Below are 26,499 nucleotides of genomic sequence, written 5' to 3' on the forward strand. Positions count from 1 at the left end.
CTATCACATTCCACCTAAACCGTAGCCCCTATAGTCCATCTATCCTATTTAAAAAAGGACTGAAGACACAAACAGATCATTTGGTTAAATGTCAACATACTTCATAACCTAGTACACACATTGGAAACTTTTCAAATGTTAAAAAACAAAATGGCTGTCCACGGTGTTTTTCGGGTGCGTCGCATATTCAGAACCGCCGGGCAGCAACATAATAAACTAAAGCACTGATCATTGGGAACGGAGATCAGAACGACTGCTGAGACCTGATCCATGACTTAAATAATGCTATAGGTAGCCTAGCCTATAAAAACTAAACCAATCCATATGTTGAAAAATGCCTGGTTAGCACGACGTCACTAAATCAACACAATCCCAAGTTCCCCGTTGCCTACACATTCAAAACAAATCAAAATATGTGTTTTAGTATTTAGTTTAAAAGCTCTGATGAAGACCAGAAGAACTACCTGTTCTGGACCTGCTGTTTTTGACTTTCTCTTTCTCTACCGCACCTGCTGTCTCAAACTCTGAATGCTTGGCTATGAAAAGCCAACTGACATTTACTCCTGAGGTGCTGACCTGTTTCCCCCTCGACAACCACTGTGATTATTATTATCTGACCCTGCTGATCACCTATGAAAGTTTTGAAGAATAATCTTTGAAGACCAATCTGGCTTTAATGACCATGTACTTTTATAATCTCCACCCGGCACAGCCAGAAGAGGACTGGCCACCCCTAATAGCCTGGTTCCTCTCTAGGTTTCTTCCTAGGTTCTGGCCTTTCTAGAGAGTTTTTCCTAGCCACCGTGCTTCTACACCTGCATTGCTTGCTGTTTGGGGTTTTAGGCTGGGTTTCTGTACAGCACTTTGAGATATCAGCTGATGTAAGAAGGGATTTATAAATACATTTGATTGAATTTAGCGGAACATCCTGTGGCATTTAAACTATGCTTATTTTTTCGAAAATACACATGCTGAGAATGAGATGACGTTGTTTCCTGCCATTTGATGTTGCATCATGCCATTCGATGACGTTGTTTCATGCCATTCGTTGACGTTGTTTCATGCCATTCGTTGACGTTGTTTCATGCCATTCGTTGACGTTGTTTCATGCCATTCGTTGACGTTGTTTCATGCCATTCGTTGACGTTGTTTCATGCCATTCGTTGACGTTGTTTCATGCCATTCGTTGACGTTGTTTCATGCCATTCGTTGACGTTGTTTCATGCCATTCGTTGACGTTGTTTCATGCCATTCGTTGACGTTGTTTCATGCCATTCGTTGACGTTGTTTCATGCCATTCGTTGACGTTGTTTCATGCCATTCGTTGACGTTGTTTCATGCCATTCGTTGATGTTGTTTCATGCCATTCGTTGATGTTGTTTCATGCCATTCGTTGACGTTGTTTCATGCCATTCGATGACGTTGTTTCATGCCATTCGTTGATGTTGTTTCATGCCATTCGTTGACGTTGTTTCATGCCATTCGTTGATGTTGTTTCATGCCATTCGTTGACGTTGTTTCATGCCATTCGATGACGTTGTTTCATGCCATTCGTTGATGTTGTTTCATGCCATTCGTTGACGTTGTTTCATGCCATTCGTTGACGTTGTTTCATGCCATTCGATGATGTTGTTTCATGCCATTCGATGACGTTGTTTCATGCCATTCGTTGATGTTGTTTCATGCCATTCGTTGACGTTGTTTCATGCCATTTGTTGATGTTGTTTCATGCCATTCGTTGACGTTGTTTCATGCCATTCGTTGACGTTGTTTCATGCCATTCGTTGATTTCAGCAGCACATCCCCATATCTAATGATCAGCTGTTGTCAAAGCCAAAACGACTATGTCATTCGGGCATTTAAATATACTAGATTTTTTTGAATACTCAAACGGTGTACTATTTAGTATGCAACTATTCTGCCACGGCCACTGACTTTACTGATTATGAGACGAGACAAAATATCAGTTATAGACAGTTATTTATTGTTTATTATTGTTATTGTTATATATATATTATTGTTATAGACAGTTATTTATTGTTTATTATTGTTATTGTTATATATATATTATTGTTATAGACAGTTATTTATTGTTTATAGTTTATTATTGTTATTGTTATATTCATGTTTAAAGACAGTTATTTATTGTTTATAGTTTATTATTGTTATTATCAAGCTCCTCATTACGTTTTAAGGAACCAAAGACGAGGATACCTGTCTATCTAAATACAAATCCTCTCCTCTAACACAACCATGTGGTAAAGCAATCGATCCAAAAGCAGAGGTGAAACGTGTTCATATTTCCAGCTAAATGTCACTGTCCTCTACAAGCTGGACAAAAGACACAGAAAGAAGAGATCCAATGTTTTACGTCTAAGATGAACAGGAAAAAACTGACCTGAACGTTTTGAACTCAAAAATTCTTACTAAACTAAACTTTTCATAACAACGTTTCGATCTGATTCTAAATAATATATAATTGCTTGAAAATGCCAATCCACTTGAAAGGACCGAGCAGTGAGAGTAGTGTGGTGATTCAAGTATTTGTCACGTACGCTCCCGCCCCCCCCCCCCCCAGCGCTTGAGGGCGCCAGGCTGCCCTGCATCACGCACTCCTGCCATCAATTACGCACACCTGCCTTCCCTCTCTACGCGCCTCAGCAATATTGGACTCACCTGGACTCATCATCTGTTTATGTTTACCTCTCCATATATAAGTCAGGTTCCCTGCTCTGTTTCCTGCTGATGCATTGATTGTTTTTTGTCTGTATTATCAGTTCGTCTGACGCTGTTGCTGTCTCGTTCCATCTCCGTTCTTCATTAAATGTTTGACTCCCCCGTACCTGCTTCGTCTCTCCAGCCTCAACTCATGTGACAGAATGCATCAGCCAATCACACGAAGCATCGGGGCGTACTGGCGTTCTGGTTGGTATGGTGACCTCGGCTCTGGGTCGCCACCGATGGAACCGGGGGGTGCCTAGCCAGCTAGTCGGGCTTCCACGCCCAAGCTGGATCGAGAGGTTTCCTTGTCCCGGTTGGCTCGAATGGTGCCCATCCCACGTCGGGCCTCAGCCAGATCGTCGGGCTTCCACGCCCTAGCTGGATCGAGAGGTTTCCTTGTCCCGGTTGGCTCGAATGGTGCCCATCCCACGTCGGGCCTCAGCCAGATCGTCCGTTCTTTATTAAATGTTTGACTCCCCTGCTTGGTCTCTCCAGCCTCAACTCATGTGATAGTATTGTGGTCTCTTTGGCATAACAGGCAGTGTGATAACATGTAGTTGATGAATGTGAAGTGTTTTGACTGTAGGCTACAACACCATGTAATTTAACGTCACATTTTCACACTTGAAAGACATGACATCGTTCTTCTTATTCTGATCAGACTGGAACTGACTATTGCAACGACTCTAACTTGTGAATTATCCCTAACAATGCCTAAGTGTATGTTCCTGTGTGTGTGAGCCTCTGTGTCAAAACAGACCAAATCAAACGATAACTAGTCTATATACACAGGGTACCAGTACTGAGTAATGATAACTAGGTTATATACACAGGGTACCAGTACTGAGTAATGATAACTAGGTTATATACACAGGGTACCAGTACTGAGTAATGATAACTAGGTTATATACACAGGGCACCAATGTGCCGGGTATGAGATAATTGAGGTAGATATGTACATATTCTGTAGTTGGGAATAAAGTAATGATAACTAGGTTATCTACACAGGGTACCAGTACTGAGTAATGATAACTAGGTTATATACACAGGGCACCAATGTGCCGGGTATGAGATAATTGAGGTACATATTCTGTAGTTGGGAATAAAGTGATGATAACTAGGTTATATACACAGGGCACCAATGTGCCGGGTATGAGATAATTGAGGTACATATTCTGTAGTTGGGAATAAAGTGATGATAACTAGGTTATATACACAGGGCACCAATGTGCCGGGTATGAGATAATTGAGGTACATATTCTGTAGTTGGGAATAAAGTGATTGATAATAAACTGTAACAGCAGCGTTTGTGACGTGTCAAAAAACTGAGTGCAAAAATTGTTTAATGGGCAGATTGTCTGGGTAACTATTTAACCAACTATTTATCAGTCTTAGGACTTGGGTATGGAATCAATTGAGGGTCCTGTTGGTGCATCGGTACCGCCAGCCGTGCTGAGAGAACAGTCTTATGACTTGCGTGGCTGGAATCTTTGACAAATCTTTCGGGCCTTCCTCTGACACCGCCAGCCGTGCTGTCTGACACCGCCTGGTATACAGGTCTTGGCTGGCAGGAAGCACAGCCCCAGTGATGTACTGGGCTTTAAGCATTATCCTCTGTAGCGTCTTCCCAAACAGTTTCTATACCAGGCGGTGATGCAGCCAGCCATGATGCTCTCAATGGTGCAGCTGTAGACCTTTGAGGATCTGAGGGCCCCGTGCCAAATCTTTTCAGCCTCCCGAAGGGGGGAAGAGGCGTTGTCGTGCCCTCTTCACAACCTGATCCAACCAACAGCCCCTGTCGATGTGAATGGGGGCGTGCTCACCCATCCGTTTCCTGTAGTCTACGATCAGCTCCTTTGTCTTGCTGACATTGAGGGAGAGGTTGTTGCCCTGTGACGACACTGTGTGAGTGCGTTTCGTGCATGTCTCTGTGTGTGCCCTGCTCCTGTGTGTGCTCCGTGGGAGTTCACCACTGGCACATAATGGGTATAATTGGATCATGGAAGATGATTGGATGGAATCAAGTCGTCTGAATTCTAATCAACTCTCTCTATATTTACTCTCCCTGGTTCAACTCCCCAATGGCACCCTATTCCCTATATACTGTAGTACACCATAAATTGCACCCTATTCCCTATATACTGTAGTGCACTATACATTACACCCTATTCCCTATGTATTGTTGTGCACTATAAATTACACCCTATTCCCTATACACTGTAGTGCACTATAAATTACACCCTATATACTGTAGTGCACTATAAATTACACCCTGCTCCCTATAACTGATTTGTTGACTTGGAAGCTTTTGGACCAGTAGTACATATGGTCCCTCTAACTACAACACTGTGAAACCAGTAGGTCTGGTCCCTCTAACTACAACACTGTGAAACCAGTAGGTCTGGTCCCTCTAACTACAACACCGTGAAACCAGTAGGTCTGGTCCCTCTAACTGCAACGCTGTGAAACCAGTAGGTCTGGTCCCTCTAACTACAATGCTGTGAAACCAATAGGTCTGGTCCCTCTAACTACAACGCCGTGAAACCAGTAGGTCTGGTCCCTCTAACTACAACACCATGAAACCAGTAGGTCTGGTCCCTCTAACTACAACACCATGAAACCAGTAGGTCTGGTCCTTCTAACTACAACACCGTGAAACCAGTAGGTCTGGACCCTCTAACTACAACACCGTGAAACCAGTAGGTCTGGTCCCTCTAACTACAACGCTGTGAAACCAGTAGGTCTGGTTCCTCTAACTACAACGCCATGAAACCAGTAGGTCTGGTCCCTCTAACTACAACACCATGAAACCAGTAGGTCTGGTCCCTCTAACTACAACACTGTGAAACCAGTAGGTCTGGTCCCTCTAACTACAACACCGTGAAACCAGTAGGTCTGGTCCCTCTAACTACAACGCTGTGAAACCAGTAGGTCTGGTTCCTCTAACTACAACGCCATGAAACCAGTAGGTCTGGTCCCTCTAACTACAACACCGTGAAACCAGTAGGTCTGGTCCCTCTAACTACAACACTGTGAAACCAGTAGGTCTGGTCCCTCTAACTACAACACCGTGAAACCAGTAGGTCTGGTCCCTCTAACTACAACGCTGTGAAACCAGTAGGTCTGGTCCCTCTAACTACAACACCATGAAACCAGTAGGTCTGGTCCCTCTAACTACAACGCCGTGAAACCAGTAGGTCTGGTCCCTCTAACTACAACGCTGTGAAACCAGTAGGTCTGGTCCCTCTAACTACAACACTGTGAAACCAGTAGGTCTGGTCCCTCTAACTACAACACCGTGAAACCAGTAGGTCTGGTCCCTCTAACTGCAACGCTGTGAAACCAGTAGGTCTGGTCCCTCTAACTACAATGCTGTGAAACCAATAGGTCTGGTCCCTCTAACTACAACGCCGTGAAACCAGTAGGTCTGGTCCCTCTAACTACAACACCATGAAACCAGTAGGTCTGGTCCCTCTAACTACAACACCATGAAACCAGTAGGTCTGGTCCTTCTAACTACAACACCGTGAAACCAGTAGGTCTGGACCCTCTAACTACAACACCGTGAAACCAGTAGGTCTGGTCCCTCTAACTACAACGCTGTGAAACCAGTAGGTCTGGTTCCTCTAACTACAACGCCATGAAACCAGTAGGTCTGGTCCCTCTAACTACAACACCATGAAACCAGTAGGTCTGGTCCCTCTAACTACAACACTGTGAAACCAGTAGGTCTGGTCCCTCTAACTACAACACCGTGAAACCAGTAGGTCTGGTCCCTCTAACTACAACGCTGTGAAACCAGTAGGTCTGGTTCCTCTAACTACAACGCCATGAAACCAGTAGGTCTGGTCCCTCTAACTACAACACCGTGAAACCAGTAGGTCTGGTCCCTCTAACTACAACACTGTGAAACCAGTAGGTCTGGTCCCTCTAACTACAACACCGTGAAACCAGTAGGTCTGGTCCCTCTAACTACAACGCTGTGAAACCAGTAGGTCTGGTCCCTCTAACTACAACACCATGAAACCAGTAGGTCTGGTCCCTCTAACTACAACGCCGTGAAACCAGTAGGTCTGGTCCCTCTAACTACAACGCTGTGAAACCAGTAGGTCTGGTCCCTCTAACTACAACACTGTGAAACCAGTAGGTCTGGTCCCTCTAACTACAACACCGTGAAACCAGTAGGTCTGGTCCCTCTAACTGCAACGCTGTGAAACCAGTAGGTCTGGTCCCTCTAACTACAATGCTGTGAAACCAATAGGTCTGGTCCCTCTAACTACAACGCCGTGAAACCAGTAGGTCTGGTCCCTCTAACTACAACACCATGAAACCAGTAGGTCTGGTCCCTCTAACTACAACACCATGAAACCAGTAGATCTGGTCCTTCTAACTACAACACCGTGAAACCAGTAGGTCTGGACCCTCTAACTACAACACCGTGAAACCAGTAGGTCTGGTCCCTCTAACTACAACGCTGTGAAACCAGTAGGTATGGTTCCTCTAACTACAACGCCATGAAACCAGTAGGTCTGGTCCCTCTAACTACAACACCATGAAACCAGTAGGTCTGGTCCCTCTAACTACAACACTGTGAAACCAGTAGGTCTGGTCCCTCTAACTACAACACCGTGAAACCAGTAGGTCTGGTCCCTCTAACTACAACGCTGTGAAACCAGTAGGTCTGGTTCCTCTAACTACAACGCCATGAAACCAGTAGGTCTGGTCCCTCTAACTACAACACCGTGAAACCAGTAGGTCTGGTCCCTCTAACTACAACACTGTGAAACCAGTAGGTCTGGTCCCTCTAACTACAACACCGTGAAACCAGTAGGTCTGGTCCCTCTAACTACAACGCTGTGAAACCAGTAGGTCTGGTCCCTCTAACTACAACACTGTGAAACCAGTAGGTCTGGTCCCTCTAACTACAACACCGTGAAACCAGTAGGTCTGGTCCCTCTAACTACAACACTGTGAAACCAGTAGGTCTGGTCCCTCTAACTACAACACTGTGAAACCAGTAGGTCTGGTCCCTCTAACTACAACACCGTGAAACCAGTAGGTCTGGTCCCTCTAACTACAACACTGTGAAACCAGTAGGTCTGGTCCCTCTAACTACAACGCTGTGAAACCAATAGGTCTGGTCCCTCTAACTACAACACCATGAAATCAGTAGGTCTGGTCCCTCTAACTACAACACCGTGAAACCAGTAGGTCTGGTCCCTCTAACTACAACACTGTGAAACCAGTACATCTGGTCCCTCTAACTACAACGTTGTGAAACCAGCAGGTCTGGTCCCTCTAACTACAACGCTGTGAAACCAGCAGGTCTGGTCCCTCTAACTACAACACCATGAAACCAGCAGGTCTGGTCCCTCTAACTACATAGCCTACTTCCACCATCATTTCCCTCTAAATTGGCCTGCCTCTCTCTCTCTCTCTCTCTCTCTCTCTCTCTCTCTCTCTCTCTCTCTCTCTCTCTCTCTCTCTCTCTCTCTCTACCCCTTCTGCTCCCTCCTGGGCCTCCGTGGCTGAATCATTTCCTTGCCCTCTCTCTGTGATTGATTGCCCACCATGGTAAGGTAAAAACACTTTGCCCCTGATTACCTCTGAGCACAGAGTGGCTCCACCACAGCAGACTGCCTGCCCCCTCATTACCATGTATCCAACCCGGCTCCCCTTCTACCCTCCGTCCGTACCACCATCCCTCCCCTATCTCCTTCCCTACTCCCCATCACCCCACCAATGCAAATACATAGGCTGTCTTCCATATTCTGTAAAGTAGTGCACTATATAGGGCATAGGGTGCCATTTTGGAGGACGCCAGACTATTATGACTCACTATGCCTAGAGTTCAGTCTGAGCCCTGGCCTCTGAGAAGTCAAGGTAAGTAAATGGACATATTTTAATGTGAAGTCGTGCAGATTACATTAGGGGTCGTGGTAATGACAGTGATTAACGGGACAATCGAAGAACATTTGTGGCCTTTTTTCACAAGCCTAGTATGGTTTGAGGAAAATCAAATTGCATATACGAGCGACCTGCAATTTATGTTCAATTTCTCTGGGTCTCGGGGCCTAAGTGCGAGGCTTCATTGATTGACGTTATAAAAAGCAAACAATAGGTTGCAAATGGGACTCGGCGCTCTTTTCAATTTAATTCTTATATTATGAATCAGGTAAATATGGGAAATCCACAGGCCAATCCTTTCAATCATCTCTCAACAAAATAACTCATCAAGAATCATTTTAGGGGTAATTGTTTTTTCTCTTTCTCCTTCTCTTTTTCAAACGCTGGAAGCTGAGAGGAAAACAATGGAATTGAATTACTGACAAAACGTGGTCGGAATTAAACTAGGCTCCTTACAAACTATCCATAGTTGGAATAAAACTAGGCTAATTTTAAACTATTAATTTTCTGAATTATACTAGGCTAATTTCAAACCATCCATGGTCAGAATTAAACTAGTTTCATTCCAAACTATTTATTGTCTGAATTAAACTAGGCTAATATTAAACTATTAATTTTCTGAATAAACTAGGCTAATTTTAAACTATTAATTTTCTGAATAAACTAGGTTTATTTTAACCTATTCCTGGTCTGAATTAAACTAGGCTAATTTGAACCTATTCCTGGTCTGAAATAAACTAGGCTAATTTTAAACTATTCCTGGTCTGAATTAAAATAGGCTAATTTTAAACTATTCCTGGTCTGAATTAAACTAGGTTTATTTTAACCTATTTCTGGTCTGAATTAAACTCGGCTATTTTTAACCTATTCGTTGTGAATCTCTCCACAACATACTTGCCGCATTCATCAAAAATAAAATAGATGTTCAAACCCATCCTGGCGTTGGAAAATACATGTGTTTTACGGATACTGACAATCATGATCACTTTGTTTTTGTCCAAAATAGCACACTATTCCCTTCATAGTACACTTAGGTGTCACGTTCGTTGAATGGAGGAGACCAAGGCGCAGCGTGAGATGATTGCATCTTATTTTAATGAAGACGAATAAACACTTAAACACAATTTACAAAACAACAAAAACGAACGTGAAGCTATATATGATTAGTGCAGACATAGGCAATAACCCACGAATTTCCTTAAAGAATATGGCTGCCTAAATATGGTTCCCAATCAGAGACAACGATAAACACCTGCCTCTAATTGAGAACCAATCTAGGCAACCATAGACATACAAAACACCTAGATAGTAAACAACCCCATAAACATACAACACCCATAGACAGTACAGAAACACATACATCACCCATGGTGTGACATACACCCTGACCTAACCAAAATAATAGAGAAAACAAATAATACTAAGGTCAGGGCGTGATATAAGGACTAGGGCCCATAGTACTCTGGTCCAAATAGTGCACTAAGGACTAGGGCCCATCGAACTCTGGTCCAAATAGTGCACTAAGGACTAGGGCCCATAGAACTCTGGTCCAAATAGTGCACTAAGGACTAGGGCCCATCGAACTCTGGTCCAAATAGTGCACTAAGGACTAGGGCCCATAGAACTCTGGTCCAAATAGTGCACTAATGACTAGGGCCCATCGAACTCTGGTCCAAATAGTGCACTAAGGACTAGGGCCCATAGAACTCTGGTCCAAATAGTGCACTAAGGACTAGGGCCCATAGAACTCTGGTCCAAATAGCGAACTAAATAGGGAATATGGTGCCATTTGTACTGGGTTTTCTGTCTCCCAGACTAGCTCAGTGTAAACACACTAGACACTGTAACATCCCCCCCCCCCCACGGCTCCTACACACACACACACACACACACACAGTGACCACTTTAATGACTCACACTCAGGCGAATGTGCCACCATGTTGGCTCTGCTGTTAGCATGTAGAGCAGCATTGGGTTGAGGCTACACGATGAGCTGTAATGGATGCCAGGTCAGTGTTAGTACCGGCTGTACCGCGGTGTGTGAGGAGGGAATGTGCCGTGTGTTGGAATGTTAAGCAAAGGTCAACACCAAGTCATTATTAACACTTCGCTGTTAATTTAATTTCGCTTCAACATCTCTGCCTACAGGGAAAACACATGGGAGTAGAAAGGTTGGGAAAGATACCGGACGACACCGGGTTGTTTCTGTTACAGTATCAGCAGTATAGACCAGTTGTTACTATATCAGCTGTCTGTGTCTGTATAGACCAGTTGTTACTATATCAGCTGTCTGTGTCTCTATAGACTAGTTGTTACTATATCAGCTGTCTGTATAGACTAGTTGTTACTATATCAGCTGTCTGTGTCTGTATAGACCAGTTGTTACTATATCAGCTGTCTGTGTCTCTATAGACTAGTTGTTACTATATCAGCTGTCTGTGTCTGTATAGACCAGTTGTTACTATATCATCTGTCTGTATAGACTAGGTGTTACTATATCAGCTGTCTGTGTCTGTATAGACCAGGTGTTACTATATCAGCTGTCTGTGTCTGTATAGACCAGTTGTTACTATATCAGCTGTCTGTGTCTGTATAGACCAGTTGTTACTATATCATCTGTCTGTATAGACTAGGTGTTACTATATCAGCTGTCTGTGTCTGTATAGACCAGGTGTTACTATATCAGCTGTCTGTGTCTGTATAGACCAGTTGTTACTATATCAGCTGTCTGTGTCTGTATAGACCAGTTGTTACTATATCATCTGTCTGTATAGACTAGTTGTTACTATATCAGCTGTCTGTGTCTGTATAGACTAGGTGTTACTATATCAGCTGGCTGTATAGACTAGGTGTTACTATATCATCTGTCTGTATAGACTAGTTGTTACTATATCAGCTGTCTGTGTCTGTATAGACTAGGTGTTACTATATCATCTGTCTGTATAGACTAGTTGTTACTATATCAGCTGTCTGTGTCTCTATAGACTAGTTGTTACTATATCAGCTGTCTGTGTCTGTATAGACCAGTTGTTACTATATCATCTGTCTGTATAGACTAGGTGTTACTATATCAGCTGTCTGTGTCTGTATAGACCAGGTGTTACTATATCAGCTGTCTGTGTCTGTATAGACCAGTTGTTACTATATCAGCTGTCTGTGTCTGTATAGACCAGTTGTTACTATATCATCTGTCTGTATAGACTAGGTGTTACTATATCAGCTGTCTGTGTCTGTATAGACCAGGTGTTACTATATCAGCTGTCTGTGTCTGTATAGACCAGTTGTTACTATATCAGCTGTCTGTGTCTGTATAGACCAGTTGTTACTATATCATCTGTCTGTATAGACTAGTTGTTACTATATCAGCTGTCTGTGTCTGTATAGACTAGGTGTTACTATATCAGCTGGCTGTATAGACTAGGTGTTACTATATCATCTGTCTGTATAGACTAGTTGTTACTATATCAGCTGTCTGTGTCTGTATAGACTAGGTGTTACTATATCATCTGTCTGTATAGACTAGTTGTTACTATATCAGCTGTCTGTGTCTGTATAGACTAGTTGTTACTATATCAGATGGCTGTGTCTGTATAGACTAGTTGTTACTATATCATCTGTCTGTATAGACTAGTTGTTACTATATCAGCTGTCTGTGTCTGTATAGACTAGTTGTTACTATATCAGCTGTCTGTGTCTGTATAGACTAGTTGTTACTATATCATCTGTCTGTATAGACTAGTTGTTACTATATCAGCTGGCTGTATAGACTAGTTGTTACTATATCAGCTGTCTGTGTCTGTATAGACTAGTTGTTACTATATCAGCTGGCTGTGTCTGTATAGACTAGTTGTTACTATATCATCTGTCTGTATAGACTAGTTGTTACTATATCAGCTGTCTGTGTCTGTATAGACTAGTTGTTACTATATCAGCTGTCTGTGTCTGTATAGACTAGTTGTTACTATATCATCTGTCTGTATAGACTAGTTGTTACTATATCAGCTGGCTGTGGAAACTACCCTGACAATTTCATATGCAGGAGGGGAACGAACCCTTATCGTTCAAAGACTGAGGTCGTTCGTGGGGGTTTTGAGTTGTGGCAACATGCTGACTAAACAGGGTTGTGTGTGTGTGTGTGTGTGTGTGTGTGTGTGTGTGTGTGTGTGTGTGTGTGTGTGTGTGTTTGTAGGCAGATGGGCCTGCCACTCAATCTCAACATAATCACAACTCTTGTCACTTTGGAACGGTCTTAAATTCCAAATCGTATTTGAACAAAACCTTTGTTACCTACGTGGGCAAAGGGTTGACCTCGGTCTGCACTGGTCTGTCTGTCTGTCTGTCTGTCTGTCTGTCTGTCTGTCTGTCTGTCTGTCTGTTTTTCTGTCTGTCTGTCTGTCTGTCTGTCTGTCTGTCTGTCTGTTTTTCTGTCTACCTGTCTGTCTGTTTTCCTGTCTGTTTGTCTGCCTGTCTGTCTGTCTGCCTGCCTGTCTGTCTGTCTGTCTGTCTGTCTGTCTGCACTGGTCTGTCTGTCTGTCTGTCTGTCTGTCTGTCTGTCTGTCTGTCTATCTGTCTGTCTGCACTGGTCTGTCTGTCTGTCTGTCTGTCTGTCTGTCTGTCTGTTTTTCTGTCTACCTGTCTGTCTGTTTTCCTGTCTGTCTGTCTGTCTGTCTGTCTGTCTGTCTGTCTGTCTGTCTGTCTGTCTGTCTGTCTGTCTGTCTCCTGTGTGTCTGCCTGTCTGTCTGTCTGTCTGTCTGTCTTTCTGTCTGTCTGTCTGTCTGTCTGTCTGTCTGTCTGTCTGTCTGTCTGTCTGTCTGTGTTTGTTTGTGTGTGTGTGTGTACATACCGTAGACCAGAACGGTGGCGGGGGAGCTCCGGCGTCGAGCCACGATGTTCTTGGCCACGCAGGTGTAGTTAGCCGTGTCCGCCAGCCTGGCCTGTTTGATGATCAGATTACGGTCCGCAGTCACCAAGAAGTTGGGCTCGCTTACCGGGTCGATCACATGCTCGTTCCTCTGCCACTCCACCTGAAAATAACAGACCTGGAAGCTTCAAACAAACTGTGTGTTTTCATGTTTTCACAACCAGGGACAGACAGAGGGACGTCCCTGTCCCCGTCCCCTGCCCTGACGATGATGGGTCCACTGGTGAGATTACATTATTACAGACACAGACAGGGGGAAGGTATTCAGTAAATCATTTCAGAGGTAGATAAACATTGTGGTGTCTAGACGGATGTAGCTGTGTCTTTGTCTGTCAGGTTATGTCCAGTCTAATCCCTGTGAGAGTAGCTATGTCTCTGTCTGTAAGGTTATGTCCAGTCTAATCCCTGTGAGAGTAGCTATGTCTCTGTCTGTAAGGTTATGTCTCTGTCTGTAAGGATATGTCCAGTCTAATCCCTGTGAGAGTAGCTACAGTGCCTTGCGAAAGTATTCGGCCCCCTTGAACTTTGCGACCTTTTGCCACATTTCAGGCTTCAAACATAAAGATATAAAACTGTATTTTTTTTGTGAAGAATCAACAACAAGTGGGACACAATCATGAAGTGGAACGACATTTATTGGATATTTCAAACTTTTTTAACAAATCAAAAACTGAAAAATTGGGCGTGCAAAATTATTCAGCCCCTTTACTTTCAGTGCAGCAACCTCTCTCCAGAAGTTCAGTGAGGATCTCTGAATGATCCAATGTTGACCTGAATGACTAATGATAATAAATACAATCCACCTGTGTGTAATCAAGTCTCCGTATAAATGCACCTGCACTGTGATAGTCTCAGAGGTCCGTTAAAAGCGCAGAGAGCATCATGAAGAACAAGGAACACACCAGGCAGGTCCGAGATACTGTTGTGAAGAAGTTTAAAGCCGGATTTGGATACAAAAAGATTTCCCAAGCTTTAAACATCCCAAGGAGCACTGTGCAAGCGATAATATTGAAATGGAAGGAGTATCAGACCACTGCAAATCTACCAAGACCTGGCCGTCCCTCTAAACTTTCAGCTCATACAAGGAGAAGACTGATCAGAGATGCAGCCAAGAGGCCCATGATCACTCTGGATGAACTGCAGAGATCTACAGCTGAGGTGGGAGACTCTGTCCATAGGACAACAATCAGTCGTATATTGCACAAATCTGGCCTTTATGGAAGAGTGGCAAGAAGAAAGCCATTTCTTAAAGATATCCATAAAAAGTGAAGTTTAAAGTTTGCCACAAGCCACCTGGGAGACACACCAAACATGTGGAAGAAGGTGCTCTGGTCAGATGAAACCAAAATTGAACTTTTTGGCAACAATGCAAAACGTTATGTTTTGGCGTAAAAGCAACACAGCTGAACACACCATCCCCACTGTCAAACATGGTGGTGGCAGCATCATGGTTTGGGCCTGCTTTTCTTCAGCAGGGACAGGGAAGATGGTTAAAATTGATGGGAAGATGGATGGACCAAATACAGGACCATTCTGGAAGAAAACCTGATGGAGTCTGCAAAAGACCTGAGACTGGGACGGAGATTTGTCTTCCAACAAGACAATGATCCAAAACATAAAGCAAAATCTACAATGGAATGGTTCAAAAATAAACATATCCAGGTGTTAGAATGGCCAAGTAAAAGTCCAGACCTGAATCCAATCGAGAATCTGTGGAAAGAACTGAAAACTGCTGTTCACAAATGCTCTCCATCCAACCTCACTGAGCTCGAGCTGTTTTGCAAGGAGGAATGGGAAAAAATGTCAGTCTCTCGATGTGCAAAACTGATAGAGACATACCCAAAGCGACTTACAGCTGTAATCGCAGCAAAAGGTGGCGCTACAAAGTATTAACTTAAGGGGGCTGAATAATTTTGCACGCCCAATTTTTCAGTTTTTGATTTGTTCAAAAAGTTTGAAATATCCAATAAATGTCGTTCCACTTCATGATTGTGTCCCACTTGTTGTTGATTCTTCACAAAAAAATACAGTTTTATATCTTTATGTTTGAAGCCTGAAATGTGGCAAAAGGTCGCAAAGTTCAAGGGGGCCGAATACTTTCGCAAGGCACTGTATGTCTCTGTCTGTAAGGTTATGTATCTGTCTGTAAGGTTATGTCCAGTCTAATCCCTGTGAGAATAGCTATGTCTCTGTCTGTATGGTTATGTCCAGTCTAATCCCTGTGAGAGTAGCTATGTCTCTGTCTGTAAGGTTATGTATCTGTCTGTACGGTTATGTCCAGTCTAATCCCTGTGAGAATAGCTATGTCTCTGTCTGTAAGGTTATGTTCAGTCTAATCCCTGTGAGAGTAGTTAGTCCAGTTTGGATTTCTCTGAGGGATCCCTTCTCCAAGTAGCTAGTAGAATTGCTGTTGCTAGTGTCGTGGTAATTTCCTGTATTACTAAATAAGGAGTTTACAAACCACACACAACTCAGATTTCTTTTTTAAACTTCATATTTTAATAATATGAGCTTCACCATAGCCCTTTGACTCAGATAAATTCAGTGTCTATAAACGAATTCTGAGAGTTTCAACATAATGGCAACTGAGATATTTTATAGCAAAGATCCACCCTCTAGTCGACATGACAAACCACAGACAATAGGAACTGTTCACAAAGAAATACTTTTGCTTGAGAGAGGAGTATCCCATAGCCAGACAGCATTCTCTATAAATGATCGTTCAGACGAGGTTCTAATCTCGTTCTTGTATTCTTCATATTACAAAAACATTACCTCATCCAATGGCATATATCAATGGTCAATTCTAGATACATCCATCTCAAATACAATCCACCCCTGGACAAGCTCTCTGAGAGGAGTGAGCCTCTAGGTCATATACTAGGTCAAGATAAGTTTCAACATCAGAGGGGACATACAATGGTTCCAGACACTGCCATACTCCTCCCCCCAATGGGAAAAGTAGCGAGTGACTGGTGTACAGACATGGTGGAGCCCTTCACATGGTTTAACAGATACCCTCACATAGGAAGACAATCCTGACCTCTCCCCTCTCTGGGCCCCAGGTGACTTTTCCCACATTAGCATATTTATGAAAGTAGATATCTTCAGCACTCCACCAATCAGGCCTTTATAGTCGAGTGGCCAGATGGAAGCCACTCCTCAGTAAAAGGCACATGACAGCCCGCCTGGAGTTTGCCAAAAAAGTGCCTAAAGGACTCTCAGACCGTGAGAACCAAGATTGTGGAAAAAGTCAAAGGGTCTGAATAATTTCCAAATGCACTGTGGGGCCCCAGTTAAACCAGGGCCCATCGTAGCACTATGTAGGGAATAGAGTGCCATTTAGGAGACAGCCTCTTACTATCCCTGTGCTGTCCGACAACAATCTGTACTACTACTATAACTAGCTATTCTACTACTGGTCCCTACACTGTCCCACAAACAGTGGTCCTTACTCTGCCCCAAAGACTGTATAGCTAGCTATTCTGCTACTGGTCCCTACACTGTCCCACAAACAGTGGTCCTTACTCTGCCCCAAAGACTGTATAGCTAGCTATTCTGCTACTGGTCCCTACACTGTCCCACAAACAGTGGTCCTTACTCTGCCCCAAAGACTGTATAGCTAGCTATTCTACTACTGGTCCCTATGCTGTCCATAGATAGCTATTCTTTAAATGGTCTGTGCTGTGTGAATAGCTATCCTAGCTTCTTCAGCCTGTACAATTTATTCCGATAATGTTTCAGAGTGGCTAGCTAGCTGTTCCATGTAGTTAGTCACTGCTCTGTCAGAGTAGCTAGCTGTTCCATGTAGTTAGTCCCTGCTCGGTCAGAGTAGCTAGCTGTTCCATGTAGTTAGTCCCTGCTCTGTCAGAGTAGCTAGCTGTTCCATGTAGTTAGTCCCTGCTCGGTCAGAGTAGCTAGCTGTTCCATGTAGTTAGTCCCTGCTCTGTCAGAGTTGCTAGCTGTTCCATGTAGTTAGTCCCTGCTTTGTAAGAGTAGCTAGTTGTTCCATGTAGTTAGCCCCTGCTCTGTCAGAGTAGCTAGCTGTTCCATGTAGTTAGTCCCTGCTTTGTCAGAGTAGCTAGCTGTTCCATGTAGTTAGTCCCTGCTTTGTCAGAGTAGCTAGTTGTTCCATGTAGTTAGTTCCTGCTCTGTCAGAGTAGCTAGCTGTTCCATGTAGTTAGTCCCTGCTTTGTCAGAGTAGCTAGTTGTTCCATGTAGTTAGTCCCTGCTCTGTCAGAGTAGCTAGCTGTTCCATGTAGTTAGTCCCTGCTTTGTCAGAGTAGCTAGTTGTTCCATGTAGTTAGCCCCTGATCTGTCAGAGTAGCTAGCTGTTCCATGTAGTTAGTCCCTGCTCTGTCAGAGTAGCTAGCTGTTCCATGTAGTTAGTCCCTGCTTTGTCAGAGTAGCTAGTTGTTCCCCATGTAGTTAGCCCCTGCTCTGTCAGAGTAGCTAGCTGTTCCATGTAGTTAGTCACTGCTCTGTCAAAGTAGCTAGCTGTTCCATGTAGTTAGTCCCTGCTCTGTCAGAGTAGCTAGCTGTTCCATGTAGTTAGTCCCTGCTCTGTCAGAGTAGCTAGTTGTTCCATGTAGTTAGTCCCTGCTCTGTCAGAGTAGCTAGTTGTTCCATGTAGTTAGTCCCTGCTCTGTCAGAGTAGCTAGTTGTTCCATGTAGTTAGTCCCTGCTCTGTCAGAGTAGCTAGTTGTTCCATGTAGTTAGTCCCTGCTCTGTCAGAGTAGCTAGTTGTTCCATGTAGTTAGTCCTTGTGCTTTCTGGACAAACTCAACATGATGGCTGCCAAGAGAGCAGGTACAATATAGTATAGTTTGGAGATGTGTGGGTGATGCAGGGAGGGAGGTAGAGGAGATGTGTGGGTGATGCTGGGATGGAGGTAGAGGAGATGTGTGGGTGATGCAGGGAGGGGGGTAGATGAGATGTGTGGGTGATGCAGGGATGGAGGTAGAGGAGATGTGTGGGTGATGCAGGGAGGGAGGTAGAGGAGATGTGTGGGTGATGCTGGGATGGAGGTAGAGGAGATGTGTGGGTGATGCAGGGAGGGAGGTAGAGGAGATGTGTGGGTGATGCAGGGAGGGAGGTAGAGGAGATGTGTGGGTGATGCAGGGAGGGAGGTAGAGGAGATGTGTGGGTGATGCAGGGAGGGGGTAGATGAGATGTGTGGGTGATGCAGGGAGGGGGTAGAGGAGATGTGTGGGTGATGCAGGGAGGGGGGTAGATGAGATGTGTGGGTGATGCAGGGAGGGGGGTAGAGGAGATGTGTGGGTGATGCAGGGAGGGGGGTAGATGAGATGTGTGGGTGATGCAGGGAGGGGGTAGAGGAGATGTGTGGGTGATGCAGGGAGGGGGGTAGATGAGATGTGTGGGTGATGCAGGGAGGGGGTAGAGGAGATGTGTGGGTGATGCAGGGAGGGGGGTAGATGAGATGTGTGGGTGATGCAGGGAGGGGGGTAGATGAGATGTGTGGGTGATGCAGGGAGGGGGGTAGAGGAGATGTGTGGGTGATGCAGGGAGGGGGGTAGAGGAGATGTGTGGGTGATGCAGGGAGGGAGGTAGAGGAGATGTGTGGGTGATGCAGGGAGGGAGGTAGAGGAGATGTGTGGGTGATGCAGGGAGGGAGGTAGAGGAGATGTGTGGGTGATGCAGGGAGGGAGGTAGAGGAGATGTGTGGGTGATGCAGGGAGGGGGGTAGATGAGATGTGTGGGTGATGCAGGGAGGGGGTAGAGGAGATGTGTGGGTGATGCAGGGAGGGGGGTAGAGGAGATGTGTGGGTGATGCAGGGAGGGGGGTAGAGGAGATGTGTGGGTGATGCAGGGAGGGGGGTAGATGAGATGTGTGGGTGATGCAGGGAGGGGGGTAGAGGAGATGTGTGGGTGATGCAGGGAGGGGGGTAGAGGAGATGTGTGGGTGATCGAGAAAGAAGGAAGGCGGGGAGTTGGTGTTGAACCAGAGGAATATTTTATTGCTGTTGTTATTTGGGGCAGTTAGCGTTAGCATCACACTGTGGGGGGAGCTGGCTGCGGCAGATGTGCTGTATGTGGCTGAGAGAGAGAGAGAGAGAGAGAGAGAGAGAGAGAGAGAGAGAGAGAGAGAGAGAGAAAGAGAGAGACAGAGACAGAGACAGAGACGCAGAGAGAGAAAGATAATAAGAGAGAAGGAAGAGGGAGAGAAAGTCTGAGATGAAAAAAGAGAGCAAGAGAGGTAGCGGCCAGCTAACAGACATGAGTGTGTAGAGCCTGCAAACATGCCAGAGCAGAACTAAGGCCTGAGAGCCAGCCATGAGAACCAGCCCTGAGAACCAGCCCTGAGACCCAGCCCTGAGAACCAGCCCTGAGAACCGACCCCGAGAGACAGCCCTGAGAACCAGCCCTGAGAACCAGCCCTGAGAGTCAGCCCTGAGAACCATCCCTGAGAGACAGCCCTGAGAACCAGCCCTGAGAGACAGCCCTGAGAACCTGCCCTGAGAGACAGCCCTGAGAACCAGCCCTGAGAGACAGCCCTGAGAACCAGCCCTGAGAGACAGCCCTGAGAGACAGCCCTGAGAACCGGCCCTGAGAACCAGCCCTGAGAACCAGCCCTGAGAACCAGCCCTGAGAACCAGCCCTGAGAGACAGCCCTGAGAACCTACCCTGAGAACCAGCCCTGAGAACCAGCCCTGAGAACCATCCCTGAGAGACAGCCCTGAGAACCGGCCCTGAGAACCAGCCCTGAGAACCAGTCCTGAGAGACAGCCCTGAGAACCAGCCCTGAGAACCAGCCCTGAGAGACAGCCCTGAGAACCATCCCTGAGAGACAGCCCTGAGAACCGGCCCTGAGAACCAGCCCTGAGAACCAGCCCTGAGAGACAGCCCTGAGAACCAGCCCTGAGAACCAGCCCTGAGAGACAGCCCTGAGAACCAGCCCTGAGAACCAGCCCTGAGAGACAGCCCTGAGAGACAGCCCTGAGAACCAGCCCTGAGAACCAGCCCTGAGAGACAGCCCTGAGAATCAGTCCTGAGAGTCAGCCCTGAGAACCAGCCCTGAGAACCAGCCCTGAGAACCAGCCCTGAGAGACAGCCCTGAGAATCAGTCCTGAGAGCCATCCCTGAGAACCAGCCCTGAGAGACAGCCCTGAGAGATGGGATTCTACGCTGTCATGAACTGCCTCCCTCCCTCTGATGAAAAAATGATCAGTAATCAATAAGATATAATAATTAGAGATATAATTGTTGCAAAGCAGGGGCGTCTCTATCATACTTTGAAGAAGAGTGTGAAGCTTATTGGAAGGCAGGGGCCTCTCTATCACACTTTGAAGAAGAGTGTGAAGCTTATTGGAAGGCAGGGGCCTCTCTATCACACTTTGAAGAAGAGTGTGAAGCTTATTGGAAGGCAGGGGCCTCTCTATCACACTTTGAAGAAGAGGGTGAAGCTAATTGGAAGGCAGGGGCCTCTCTATCACACTTTGAAGAAGAGTGTGAAGCTTATTGGAAGGCAGGGGCCTCTCTATCACACTTTGAAGAGGATTATGAAGCCGGCCCACAGACACTGATCTAAGGTTTGGTTGTAAATTTCCAGTGTAACTTTATGTTTGAAGTGCTTCGAAGTGCTTCGAGGGGGAGTGAGCAAGTTTACATTTCGGGTATAAAGGTAAAGAATCGGACCACAGTCCAACGTCTCTTATCTCTAACCTCACCTCAGCTGCTGGTACGCCCTCTGGAGGATGACAGCGTAACAACACTTCCTGGTTCAACGAGACTTCCTTCCCAATTGGTTCCTCCTCAAAGTTCTTTCTCAGGTCTGAAAAAGGTGGGAAAACATGAAAATCATTACAACATGAAATAAACTGTTTTATTTAAGATTTATATATATATATCCATTGAGGTCAGAATACCTCTTCTATAAGTGACCTGGAACATGTAAAACAAACCCCGCCCCCATCAAAACACAACAAAAACAACACAAATCATGAGAAACATGAAACAGCTGCATAAGGCTCCTGGCAGTCATAGAACATGTCTTTCTGTTGAGACAAGGCAGTTAGCTGCTAAACTGCTCCAAGGGCGTGGCAAATACACTACTTTACCAGAAGTGGACACCCGCTCATCGAACACCTATATTTTAAAATCATTGGCATTAATATGGAGTTGCCCCCCCCCCCCCCCCCCTTTGCTGCTATAACAGCCTCCACTCTTCTGGGAAGGCTTTCCACTAGATGTTGGAACATTGCTGCTATAACAGCCTCCACTCTTCTGGGAAGGCTTTCCACTAGATGTTGGAACATTGCTGCTATAACAGCCTCCACTCTTCTGGGAAGGCTTTCCACTAGATGTTGGAACATTGCTGCTATAACAGCCTCCACTCTTCTGGGAAGGCTTTCCACTTGACGTTGGAACATTGCTGTGAGGACTTGCTTCCATTCAGCCACAAGAGCATTAGTGAGGTCGGGTACTGATGTTGGGGGTGATGAGGCCTGTCTCGCATTCGGCGTTCCGATTCATCCCAAAGGTGTTCAATGGGGTTGAGGTCAGGGCTCTGTGCAGGCCAGTCAAGTTCTTCCACACCGAACTTGACAAACCATTTCTGTATGTACTTCGCTTTGTGCACGGGGGCATTGTCATCCTGAAACAGGAAAGGGCCTTCCCCAAACTGTTCCCACAAAGTTGGAGGAACAGAATCATCTAGAATTTCCTTTAAAGTACAAAAGGGAAAATAATTATGGGTTGTATTTACACAATGGTGTTTGTTCTTTACTGGTTGACCTTGGGGCAACAGGTCACACATCTTGCTGCTGTGATGTCACACTGTGATATTTCACCCAGTAGATATGGGAGTTTATCAAAAATTGGATTTGTTTTCGAATTCTTTGTGGATCTCTCTCTCTCTGTCTCTCTCTGTCTCTCTCTGTCTCTCTCTCTCTCTTTCTCTCTCTGTCTCTCTCTGTCTCTCTCTCTCTCTTTCTCTCTCTGTCTCTCTCTGTCTCTCTCTCTCTCTCTCTTTCTCTCTCTGTCTCTCTCTGTCTCTCTCTATGTCTGTCTGTCTGTCTGTCTCTCTCTCTCTCTCTCTCTCTCTGAGAAGGATCGATAACACACCATGTGGCTGCATTACACCCTGCATGGTGTAGGATGGTGTGTGTGTGTGTGTGTGTGTGTGTGTGTGTGTGTGTGTGTGTGTGTGTGTGTGTGTCTAGGCATCAACAGAAACCAATCACATTACCACCCAGCAGAGAGGGCTTGGAGTGGACAGATTAACACTGAGGTTGTGTCCTAAACTGCACCCTATTCCCTATGAAGTGCACTGGGCTCTGTTCGAAAGTAGTGCACTATATAGGGCATATGGTGTCATGTGGGACACCACCAAGACCTCCAACTTGCTTGTCTGCCTGAGAGGCTGTCTGCCTGAAAGGCTGTCTGCCTGGGAGGCTGTCTGCCTGAGAGGCTGTCTGTCTGGGAGGCTGTCTGTCTGGGAGGCTGTCTGCCTGAGAGGCTGTCTGTCTGGGAGGCTGTCTGTCTGGGAGGCTGTCTGCCTGGGAGGCTGTCTGCCTGAGAGGCTGTCTGCCTGGGAGGCTGTCTGCCTGAGAGGCTGTCTGTCTGGGAGGCTGTCTGTCTGGGAGGCTGTCTGCCTGGGAGGCTGTCTGTCTGGGAGGCTGTCTGTCTGGGAGGCTGTCTGCCTGGGAGGCTGTCTGCCTGAGAGGCTGTCTGCCTGGGATGCTGTCTGCCTGGGAGGCTGTCTGCCTGGGAGGCTGTCTGCTTGAGAGGCTTCTTTTCTGTCTGCCTGGGAGGCTGTCTGCCTAGGAGGCTGTCTGCCTGAGCGGCTTCTTTTCTGTCTGCCTGGGAGGCTCCTTGTATGCCTGCCTGTCTGCCTGCCTGTCTGCCTGGGGCTCCACATTACAACCTCTCCATCCAGCTGAAGACACTCTGGATTGGCTGATATTGAGGAAGGAACATGTGGAAATGTGGTGATGGTTTAGGTTTGAAGGGATTCCAAAAAAGTCATTTTGGGAATGTGCTCGAGGGTTTAGGTCTCAGTGAAGGTTATTATTATGGTTCATTAAACCTCCTCCAGTAGGTTATTGGGTTGAGATATCCATGATGGTATTGACCTCCAGTTGTGACTCACAATGTGTTACTATCCTCATGTCTCTCTCTCTCTCTCTCTCTCTCTCTCTCTCCCTCTCTCTCTCTCTCTAAGGGTATGTCTATTACCACCCTGTCTCTCTCCCTCTCTCTCTCTCTCTAAGGGTATGTATATTACCACCCTGTCTCTCTCCCCCTCTCTCTCTCTCTAAGGGTATGTCTATTGCCATCCTGTCTCTCTCTCTACGGGTATGTCTAATACCATCCTCTCTCTATCTCTCTCTCTCTCTCTCTAAGGGTATGTATATTACCATCCTGTCTCTCTCTTGTCTCTCTCTCTCTCTCTCTCTCTCTGTCTCTCTCTCTAAGGGTATGTCTATTACCGTCCTCTCTCTCTCTCTCTAAGGGTATGTCTATTACCGTCCTCTCTCTCTCTCTCTCTCTCTAAGGGTATGTCTATTACCACCCTGTCTCTCTCCCTCTCTCTCTCTCTCTCTAAGGGTATGTCTATTACCGTCCTCTCTCTCTCTCTCTAAGGGTATGTCTATTACCGTCCTCTCTCTCTCTCTCTCTAAGGGTATGTCTATTACCATCTCTCTCTCTCTCTCTCTCTCTCTCTAAGGGTATGTCTATTACCGTCCTCTCTGTCTCTTTCTCTAAGGGTATGTCTATTACCATCCTCTCTCTCTCTCTCTCTAAGGGTATGTCTATTACCATCCTCTCTCTCTCTCTAAGGGTATGTCTATTACCGTCCTCTCTCTCTCTTTCTCTAAGGGTATGTCTATTACCATCCTCTCTCTCTCTCTCTCTAAGGGTATGTCTATTACCATCCTCTCTCTCTCTCTAAGGGTATGTCTATTACCATCCTCTCTCTCTCTCTCTCTCTCTCTAAGGGTATGTCTATTACCACCCTGTCTCTCTCTCTCTCTCTCTCTCTCTCTCTAAGGGTATGTCTATTACCGTCCTCTCTCTCTCTCTAAGGGTATGTCTATTACCATCCTCTCTCTCTCTCTCTCTCTCTAAGGGTATGTCTATTACCACCCTGTCTCTCTCTCTCTCTCTCTCTAAGGGTATGTCTATTACCATCCTCTCTCTCTCTCTCTCTAAGGGTATGTCTATTACCGTCCTCTCTCTCTCTTTCTCTAAGGGTATGTCTATTACCGTCCTCTCTCTCTCTTTCTCTAAGGGTATGTCTAATACCATCCTCTCTCTCTCTCTCTCTAAGGGTATGTCTATTACCACCCTGTCTCTCTCTCTCTCTCTCTCTCTCTCTAAGGGTATGTCTATTACCGTCCTCTCTCTCTCTCTCTCTAAGGGTATGTCTATTACCGTCCTCTCTCTCTCTTTCTCTAAGGGTATGTCTAATACCATCCTCTCTCTCTCTCTCTCTCTCTAAGGGTATGTCTATTACCACCCTGTCTCTCTCTCTCTCTCTCTCTAAGGGTATGTCTATTACCATCCTCTCTCTCTCTCTCTCTCTCTCTAAGGGTATGTCTATTACCGTCCTCTCTCTCTTTTTCTCTAAGGGTATGTCTATTACCGTCCTCTCTCTCTCTTTCTCTAAGGGTATGTCTAATACCATCTCTCTCTCTCTCTCTCTAAGGGTATGTCTATTACCACCCTGTCTCTCTCTCTCTCTCTCTCTCTCTCTAAGGGTATGTCTATTACCGTCCTCTCTCTCTCTCTCTCTAAGGGTATGTCTATTACCGTCCTCTCTCTCTCTTTCTCTAAGGGTATGTCTAATACCATCCTCTCTCTCTCTCTCTCTCTCTAAGGGTATGTCTATTACCACCCTGTCTCTCTCTCTCTCTCTCTCTCTCGAAGGGTATGTCTATTACCACCCTGTCTCTCTCTCTCTCTCTCTCTCTCTCTCTCTAAGGGTATGTCTATTACCGTCCTCTCTCTCTCTTTCTCTAAGGGTATGTCTAATACCATCCTCTCTCTCTCTCTGTGAGGGTTAATCTGCTACCCTCCTGTCTCTCTCTCTCTGTGAGGGTCAATCTGTTCACCCCCTGTTTCTCTCTATAAGGGTATGTCCGCCCCTCCCGTCTCTCTCTCTGTTCTGTTCCTCTCTGTTCTGTTCTGTTCTGTTCCTCTCTGGTCTGTTCTGTTCCTCTCTGGTCTGTTCTGTTCCTCTCTGGTCTGTTCTGTTCCTCTCTGTTCTGTTCTGTTCCTCTCTGGTCTGTTCTGTTTGGAATAATGCATAGTTTTGTATTTAAGGGCTTTATTGACACAGGAAACATACGTTAACATTGCCAAAGCAAAGGGTTCTGAAAATTAACAGAAGAGAAATAAATAATAAACAGTAAACATTACACTCACAGGTTCCACAATAATAAAGACATTTCAAATGGCATATTATACACTGCTCAAACAAATAAAGGGAACACTGAAATAATGTATAGTATATAGCTATATAGCCATGTATATAGCTATGTAGCCATGTATATAGCTATGTAGCCATGTATATAGCTATGTAGCCATGTATATAGCTATATAGCCATGTATATAGCTATGTAGCCATGTATATAGCTATGTAGCCATGTATATAGCTATGTAGCCATGTATATAGATATGTAGCCATGTATATAGCTATGTAGCCATGTATATAGCTATGTATCCATGTATATAGCTATGTAGCCATGTATATAGCTATGTATCCATGTATATAGTATATAGTTATGTAGACATGTATATAGCTATGTAGCCATGTATATAGCTATGTAGCCATGTATATAGCTATGTAGCCATGTATATAGCTATGTAGCCATGTATATAGCTATGTAGCCATGTATATAGCTATGTAGCCATGTATATAGCTATGTAGCCATGTATATAGCTATGTAGCCATGTATATAGCTATGTAGCCATGTATATAGCTA

General features: G+C 45.3%; 1 protein-coding gene across 1 annotated transcript in view; it reads right to left on the bottom strand.

Annotated features, from left to right (window-relative positions):
• LOC139366100 (netrin receptor UNC5A-like) overlaps nt 1-26,499 on the bottom strand; it is a 508,756-nt gene that overhangs the window by 127,664 nt on the left and 354,593 nt on the right. The window contains exons 4-5 of the mRNA XM_071103198.1: nt 21,238-21,341; nt 13,472-13,652 (exon numbers count right to left, since the gene is read on the bottom strand). Of these exons, the coding sequence (XP_070959299.1) occupies nt 13,472-13,652; nt 21,238-21,341 (285 nt within the window). The remainder of the gene's footprint in view (nt 1-13,471; nt 13,653-21,237; nt 21,342-26,499) is intronic.

Source organism: Oncorhynchus clarkii, chromosome 14 (genome assembly GCF_045791955.1).
Source record: "Oncorhynchus clarkii lewisi isolate Uvic-CL-2024 chromosome 14, UVic_Ocla_1.0, whole genome shotgun sequence".
NCBI lineage: Eukaryota > Metazoa > Chordata > Actinopteri > Salmoniformes > Salmonidae > Oncorhynchus > Oncorhynchus clarkii.